Raw genomic sequence first — 9,214 nt, forward strand, 5'->3', positions numbered from 1 at the left:
GTCGGCAAACAATTCGTAGTAGTTTTTTACACGAGTGAAACCCGAAATATCTCTTTTTATCAAAATGAATCATCGTGAAAGCATAAAATCTATTATCAGGTACTATTCTATTCATAATATTTTTACACAAGGGGCTGTTTACTGAGTATTCTCCTGACTAAGGTAATCGGGAAAATGAAACGCCAGACGCTAGAGGCAATTGTCGTTTCTCTCTTTATTGACTGCAATATATTAGTATTATTATTTGTTTTAAAGATATTCTCGGGTGAATCCAGTTTTTCATAATTGCCACAGGCTAAGTCAAGTGACAGATGAGATAAGGATGTTATAAGTTATTGTAATTTAATACGATGTTTGAAATATTTTGCGATATTGTTGTAGGTATAAAGCTAGGAGCATTATGTTCCGTATGCTTTATGAAAGCTTTCAGCAATATCAACGGGAATAAGTTTTCAATAATAATATAATCAACGGAAATTTTAGATTGATATGAAAATGTCAAGTTATACTCATCAGCCCTCGTAAATCTACAGCACTGGTCAGCTGCAAGAAGCATAAGAGAGGGGCCTGCTTTGAGCCCTGTTCGCGCATTTTCTATCTCTCCCCTAGTCGCTTGTTCAAGGAGTGTTCAGTTCTCGTTACGCCGTCATAGTGCACACAGGTTGAAAGTGGCTAATCGTTATCAGACCTTTCTTTGTTTGATTACATACATATTAGAATCCTAGATTGATTTTTTGTACAATTAACAGTTCGAAAAGTTCATGAATATTATAATTTGATAGAATAAATACTTGTGAATTGGATAATTAGTAAACGGTGTTTTATTAAAGATACCCTCGAGGCTCCTCACTCTGGGTTGCTCTGTAATTTTTCAATGTCATCAGAAAATCTATACCCCCCCCCCCCCCCCCCCCCCCCCCCCCCCCTATCAGCCTTGCACAATTCTCTTCATCACTTTTCTCATATAAACTCTCTGATCCACGGCTAGTACCAAGTGAGTCATGCTTGCCCCAAAATAGTTATGGCTTGATGGTATAATAATTATATATTTATAATATTATATATTGTTATTATTATTTTGGCCCACCTTCCAACCACAGGTACTCATGGCCTGGTACTTCGCTACGAAACACGGTCGCGAAATGCGGAAGTAATTAGTAAGTTCGTTGCTTTCAGTTGTTGTTTCGAAACTTAATAATCTGCTTGCGCATTCGTCATAATTCGGAGAACTCTACGGGGATCCAACATTTATCCTGGAAGACCCGTGTATAGGGCCCCAGCATTTATCATCAAGAGCTTGTTTATAGGAATGCAAACATTCATCGAACTTTTTCTATTATTTCTCTCGAGCTAAATATATAATCCGTACATGATCTTCCTGGATCAATCCATATTGGACTTCCCAGATCTTATCTTCCATTATTTTTATTATCCTATTAGTAAATATTTTTGGATATATTTTGTTTACAACATTTATCAAGCTATAAATACCTCTGTTGCTTTTATCTCCTTTTCCTTTGTATATTAGAACGATGATAACCTTTTTCTAGTCATCTGGAAGTTCCAGAGTATTGATACATAAGTTTATTAAGTCGCACATACTTTAGAGGAACATATTTACCTCCGTATTTAAGTATTTTAGTGTCAATGCCACATATTCTATATGCCATTCATGTTACATATTCTCTGCTACTGGATGGGCACACCTCCAAGTTATTGCATGTAATGGTCCCTATAACCGTATTATACTTCGTTCGCTCGATATACTATTTCACCCTTGCTATTCCAAATTTCGTCTTTCTTTTTTTTCTTTCTCTCTTGCAAATAAAATATTTTCTTATTTTCTTCTATTCTTCCGCTTTGACTTTATCCTTGCATTATTTAACTAGTATTTTTACTTTTCTGTTCTTATTCCTATAATCATTTTCTAGTATAATTATCTCGTAATTGCTAAGTCCTGTAATGTTCAACTTTCTCAAATACGTTTGTTTCATTTAATTTACGGCTACGTAGATTTCATTATTCTACCAAGCATATCCAGTCATTCTTCCTACAACTGCAGTGCCACTCATTTCAGTTGAGCTCCTAACTACGATTTCCCAGATCATTTTATATGCACCTTCTATATATTCATTGTGAATTAGCACCTCTTAAGTTGTTCTATAATAAGTGTATGTTCTCGCAAGACTTCTTAGCCTCGACTTGCAAAGTCTCTTGCGCACGTCTTGGTGTGCATAGTTGTACCATGGCTCAGCCTACTATACCAGACTACTACCGACTACTCGTGAATCCCAGAAGGATTCCCATGTTAGATGAGAGGAATTAGTCAGGGGAATACTCAGTGCACAGCCCCTCGGTAAGGGCGACACAGGAATCATCAATCGTTAAAACAAAATCATGACGAGAATTATTCTCTATTCGCGAGTCTGGTAACCCTTTTTCACAGGGTGGCTCGTAAAAGCCCCCAGTTATGGTAACATATATCTTAAAATATATGTATTGCCGTGAAATTAGGTCACTATTAGACATTAACTCGGGCTTAGCGTTCGTAGCCAGGGGTTGAATAATGCGAGTTCAATCCCCCCTCGAAATTCTTGAAACATGTACACAATGCACATTTACTCTTATTTGTTCCACTGCATATCCCGCCCCCAGAAAATTTTTCTGGCTACGGCCTTGATACAATGTACAATTTTTCCATGGAAGTATAAGCGTACAATTTCATCTGCAATATCTGAAGAGTATCTCAATAATCACAGATTAAAAAAAATTATACCTTACATTTATTTGCTTGCAAACGAATTTTCTTTTCTTTTGTAAAATTTGAAACTTATTCTTAATTTTTTTAATTAAGTGAATTCTATGAAATAATTGTTCTCAACTGGAAGAAAATTTAGTAGCAGCGTTTCAAAACGATGAAATTATAAAAAGTTTCAAAATTTATTGAAAATTACATTTTTTACATTTTTCCTAGGTACCGTGACTCTCTTAGCACTTAGTTTCTTGACACCCTATTTTTATTACATTCCGCAATCGACTCTCGCAGCAGTACTGATAAGTGCAGTCGTTTTCATGATCGACTACAAAATAATCACCATGCTTTGGAAGGGAAGCAGTGAGTATTTATCCTATAAAAGGAAGAATTTTATTAATATATTAGGCGCAAGAAGTTCCGAGATACAAATAGGATAAATTGCTTTTCAGGGCGTGATGCTATAGCAACAATCTGCACGTTTACAATAAGCCTGATTTTCAATGTAGAAACTGGCTTGCTTTTTGGTACCGTTCTTAACTTGATTTATCTATTAAATCTATCTGCCAGGCCAAAAATTATCGTAATGGAGTGTCAGGTGTTAAAACATTTACATTAAAATTGCTATTTTATTGTTTAATTCTCATATAAAAAAAAGAGTTCAATTAATTTAACAGAAACATTATTTCACAAATAATTGCAAACACCTAGTTTAATTAAAATTAAAATAAAAAGTTATATAGTTTTTTATTCTAATATTACATCATTTAAACAGACACACTTGGGAGACACGTATCTATTAATAAAACCCGATATTGGGCTATATTACCCAGCAGCTGACTTTCTGACTAAAAAGGTATCAGAACTTGCCGAAAACCACTCAAACCACGATATGCCATTAATTATTGACTGTCAGCGATTCAAAGGGGTTGATTATACAGCTGTTAAGGTATAGGCAGATTATATTAATTTTAAACTGATGATAATTTTAAGTAGACCTATACATTTGTGTAATTTTAAAACTTACTATAGCATAATATATTTCGTATATTATAATATGTATGATACAATATTGTTACTGATTACATTACTCCTTCATTAATATTGTACTGTAGGGAGTTGAGAGACTTTTAATAGAATTTAAGGAGAAGCATAGGAAACTTTGGTTTTTAAATGTCAGCCCATCTATAAAGAAAGCTATTGGCATCCTTGGTGAAATCAAATCCTTTCCAATAATCCATAACGAAGAAAATATCGTCGAATATTTCCAGGATATACGTAAGATAAGAGATGTTCAGTCATCTAAAAGTATATTATTTCACTTGCAAACACAGAGATAAAGTTTCAGGGAAATTTTACCATATGGGCATATGAATGAAGGGACTACTGTAGGATTAGCCTTATAATATTGGAATAATCTAACAGTGCTGGCCCTAGGCCTCTTTGGCATCATGGGGTTGTGATACGTTGGGGGAGGGGCGCCCTACTACGATGTCGGATGCTTGACTCTCCTATTTGCCTACACCTTATCACTTAAGTGGTATCATCGGGTGTATTCCAACCTGCCTCCCCCCATAGCCGGTACTGTAACCTGCTTAATTCTCTGAATTTCAAGGCATATTCTGCGTGTGTATGTGTGTGCGTGAATTCATCCGTAAAAAGTAACAAACGAGTAACTAGGTCTCGGATACGAGAAAAAAATGGAATAATTAATCTTATTCACATAAAAACGCTGGTGTTAAATTTGTTGCATTTGAGACTGAATTTGGTTCATGTTAAGAGTAGTGAAGTTCTTAGCAGCACTGTCAGCCACCTCAACACCTGTCAAAACAATTATTCGCTTTCTGATATTATACTAAATTATTGTTAATAAGTAAACTAATTGGAATAATATTTACCTAATTTTCAACCTTCTTGCTTTTAGCAGTGCGTACTGGTCACTCAAAATAAAATTATAACTTCCGAATGCAAGTTCCAAATGTTAGGTTAGTCATGGCCGTCGACATTTAAATTAAAGCCGAGATGTATAGAAAATGTCATGACCGTCTATATATACAATAGTCTATGCATATACAATACCCTTTTTATTTCAATTACTTTTCAGTACGCATGCGCGAAAAATAATTGTACTTCCTTTCAATTGTAGGTCCCCTCTGAGGAATCTATAGTTTTATTATGATAAAACAATTCCTTTCGACACTGCAGACATATTTTTAGTTGAGTACAATTTAGTCCTACTATGCACAATTCAGCTATTAATTCTGCATCTGGCACATCTTAGGCATCCTAATTAACTTTAAAAAATTGCACATTTGCATATTTTTACCTTTGTTTGTCAAAAGGCACCGTCTTTTTTTAACTCGCGGGAGGTGTCATGGCGACAACGTTTGCGCACCACTAACTTTCAAATTGAAATGAAAAGGTCTATCAGGTATTTTCACTTCAACCACCAGCTAACTTCATTTCGTTGAATGCAGAAAATCTAGAGGGAATTTCTTCGAACGCATAGGCATCAACTTCGATGCAGACTGTCACAACTTAGTTTTTACGTCCCGGCTTTGGTGGGTTGAATCTCATGTTGGTTCTTACTAACTTAAGATTTGGAAATTATACTACGCCAAGTTTAATTTATATTTCAAGGCACTAATACTCACTGATAAATGGAAGGAAATTAAAAGTTAGGTTATTATTATAGCTTACCTGCTTATCAACCTCTATTTCACCAAAATAACGCACGATAAAATCATCTTGACAGGTGACTGACAGTTTGAAGACAAGACTTCACGTTGCAACTTAATTGAACATCGATTTTGGTGTACTTTAAAGGATCGGCGATTTTCTGTGTTTCTATGAGAAATGTATAGACAAATTTCGAACTTGTTTACGAAAAATTATAATGTTCTGAGAACAGTTCTTGCATAATTCAGACTAAAATATACAAAGAAAACTTTTATTTGTGCGATTTAATTTATAAAATTAACACACTTGCAACTTTGAGAATTCGAACCCTCAAACACTGCTACTACTACTCGCCCGTTTCTAAATATTAACCAAAAGTGCGTGTCAAGGCCAAACATTATAAGTTTCATAAAACTTTTAGGGTACCTTTCATGGAGACATGTTTTGAATTAATCATTAGATTAATTTAACACATCGAGTTCGTATCTAGGTTATCAACCAATCAAATTTTCCATTAACCAACAAAGTAGCTAGAAATGAATGCTATAAAAAATATTAATTCCACGATTAATTCAAAACAGGCCTCCATGAAAAAGTATCCTTAGCCACTCATCAGACTCACTCGGCCCACACATCCGTGCGCGCACACGCGTTTATGTATGCGCGCTTCTACATGCTCGCTTGTGGACGCGTGTTTGTGCAAACACTCACAGAAATTCCCTCTAAACGATAAAGTCAGTCCGTTAATCGTTAAACTAGAATACTTTGAAAGCAGATTCTTTTCATTCTTAAACGATCTAGTTTAACGCTGAAATGATGTCGACTAATTCACAGAGTCACGCCTTTTCATCTTTAGAAGACAATCACTTTTACCGTGGAACGAATCTTAAATTAACGCTAAAAGTATGCACTTTAATGGTTAAACGATTGCATTTTAAAAGCGCAGTGAAGTGAATCCGAGCATGCGTACACGCATGCACGTAAATTATTTTTCGGTAAGAGTACGTTCCATTTTAACCATTAAACTGCACCTTCTACGCGTTAAAGTAGAGTCGCTTATCGTTGAAACGATTTTTGGTTAAACTACTCGTATTTCAACCGTTAAAGGATCTGTTTTCAAATTTAATTCTCAAACGATGGCAGTTTAACCGTAAAAGTATTCCTTTATTGTTAAGAGGAAATTTATGAGAGTGTACGTGAGTGCGAGCATTGTGTAGCCGAACCCAGTCACAGTTCCTACATTTTTCGGATCAGCTTGTTCTCTGAAAATTTTCTCCAAATAATTCATAATATTTTTGTAATAATTAAAATTTTAAGGACAATATTTTTCCGTGTGCCTATTAGCTGAAAGGAAGAACTTCAAGTACATTCCACATACATACAAAACGTCTAAATTCATGCTTGTGCTATACATAAAGGTATACTATACTTACTTCGACGATCGTCTCTTCATTCACAAGATGATGCTTCATATACGGTAAAAGTTACCCCAAACATTATTTTGCTCCGTGTGAAATAATGAAACGAGTAAACTACTTGGAAAAAATATTGCCTATGTTGAGTTTTTATTCTTATTAAGGAAATATAATTTATATTTTGTAATCAGTCATTATTAATGAACAGGCACACGAAAAAAAGGGTCTTGCTCACCATACGGGATAAACATTTCTATACATCTTTGGGGTCACTGAATCCGAATCCGGGCTTGGTTTGACTCAATCAGGTCGCATTTCGTCCCTAACCTAAAAAAACCTCGAAAAAAAGAATATTAACATCGAAAACTATCCCTGACACACCCTCACGCCCACCGTCATCGTTACAGTATCTGTCAAGGCAGCAGGATTTTGTGCTCCAAACTGATAGGTATGCTCAAAAAATTACTAACAAGTTCTATGTACCTGCCGCTGAATACAAACAATTTATGTCGAGACCAGTTTTCAGTGTTTTAATTTTTTCAAGTTATATATGGAATGCGATCTCGCCGAGTCAAATTACCTTTAAATTTGAACTTAGCGACCCTGAAAACATATTACCGCTTTGCTTTCTGGGTGTTTCCATGAATGTTCCAACTTTCATAATTTTGTTGAGGTTAGGAACGAAATGCGACCTGGCCGAGTCAAACCAACCCCAGATTCGGATTCATCGACCCCAAAAACGTATAGAAATGTTTATGTCTTCTGGTGGACAAGACACTTTTTCGTGCGCTTATGTAATTTGTATATTTTAAACAAATATGATTTTAGGAGATACGCCGGAAATAAGTAGAAGCATTACAGTCCCTCTATTCAATGAATTGGAAGAAAAAAGTGACTCCAAAGAAACCAATTATGATGGAATCAAAGATGAAAGCACGTCGCTTCCAGAAGAAAGTTTGTCATTGATTACAGAGGACACTGTTGGTATCGCTACTGATAATTCTCCTCCGTTTAATACTCAATCACGAGACGAAAATCATGAAACGGAATCGAGTCGTCTGTAAAATTAAAAAAATATTGTCAATAAATGTTAGTTAATTTATTGCTGAACTTACTTCTATATTTTTATCTATTCTGCGCTTTTTTTTGTTTTTATATCATTCATTTCATAATGCATACGAGTCATTTTCATGTAATTCAATATATCCTGTGCAAAAATTGCCAAATATTTACCTTATTTCCAACTTGGCTCATAACGGGCACATCATTTTTTTATTTTAAATTTGGCCCCCTCTAGACCCTGGCTTAACATTCAATTTTGACACTAGATGGCGCCCATTAATTTCGGGGTCTAAAGTGATTTGATTCCAAATCTCCCAAATTTCAATATAAAGTGTCAAATGTCAAGAAGATTTCAATTAATAATTGAAAAAGTGACCAAATAAGTGAAAAAATGTCCAAAACGAGCATAAGACGAATGCGTAGGCATCGTAAACATAAAAATATTTCTGAGTTAAGCGTTGAAGACTATAATAAGTAAATTTATCAAGTATGCGAAGATGAAACATAACCTCGAAAAAAGCTTATTTATTTATAATAAAATAGCAGAAGTAATACTTGATATGTAGAATGTGAAATTGAATTAGATTAACAATGACGTCATAAACATATTTAATTTTGCGTATTTTTAATTGATTTCATATAATCGGTATGTGAATACAACCTTCTTATTGCAGTATAGTCGTTCTTGTAAAAATAACTCAAAGAACCAGTGAGTGGGAGTATGGTCATGGGGGCTAAAAAGTGGGCTTTGGACCCACTCCGTCGGTTTGCGGGTTCGATTTCCGCCTCGCACTCTGGAAGAGCCATGGCAGCCCATGCGGCCCAACCTAACAAGGGAATTGTTCACCTCCGGAGAGTAGTGGGACCGGTACCTCTAGAGAAAAAGTTTCTCTTATTACTTAGCTAAGCTCTCACTCTTAGAGGTCTGGAACTCATCCTAAACTGTAGGTCCCCCTCCCACCACCAAGTAAGCCCAGATAATAAAAAGTCGGCACGATGCCACCCTATGCGCCGTCACGCAGTCCGATTGAGAGGACCACTATTCAAGCACATAAGTAGCTCAGTGTAAGCGCCATTGCTGGCAATATTGCCCGCCCGATTGTCTGGCGATCAACGTGCCGGCTATTCCGTATAGCCGGCACGTTGACAAAGCATCGTCGTAAAGCATCGCACTTCATCTATTGGATGCCTGCCCGCGGTTGGTCTTAGTGTCGCCTCTCTTTCTCTGTTTCCGACGGGTACTTGTGCGGCAAACCTGCAGATCGAAAGTACAAGGTCACTCATGTATTTTACTTGAACGATCTTA

General features: G+C 35.8%; 1 protein-coding gene across 1 annotated transcript in view; it reads left to right on the top strand.

Moving 5' to 3' along the window:
• The window catches only part of LOC117171928 (sodium-independent sulfate anion transporter-like), a 59,614-nt gene extending 51,666 nt beyond the window's left edge, over positions 1-7,948 (top strand). The window contains exons 7-11 of the mRNA XM_033359591.1: positions 2,975-3,115; positions 3,205-3,350; positions 3,528-3,701; positions 3,868-4,030; positions 7,675-7,948. Coding sequence (XP_033215482.1) covers positions 2,975-3,115; positions 3,205-3,350; positions 3,528-3,701; positions 3,868-4,030; positions 7,675-7,910 — 860 coding nt within the window. The 3' untranslated portion in view covers positions 7,911-7,948. The remainder of the gene's footprint in view (positions 1-2,974; positions 3,116-3,204; positions 3,351-3,527; positions 3,702-3,867; positions 4,031-7,674) is intronic.
• The last annotated feature ends 1,266 nt before the right edge of the window (positions 7,949-9,214 follow it).

This window comes from Belonocnema kinseyi, chromosome 4 (assembly GCF_010883055.1).
Source record: "Belonocnema kinseyi isolate 2016_QV_RU_SX_M_011 chromosome 4, B_treatae_v1, whole genome shotgun sequence".
Classification (NCBI taxonomy): Eukaryota; Metazoa; Arthropoda; class Insecta; order Hymenoptera; family Cynipidae; genus Belonocnema; species Belonocnema kinseyi.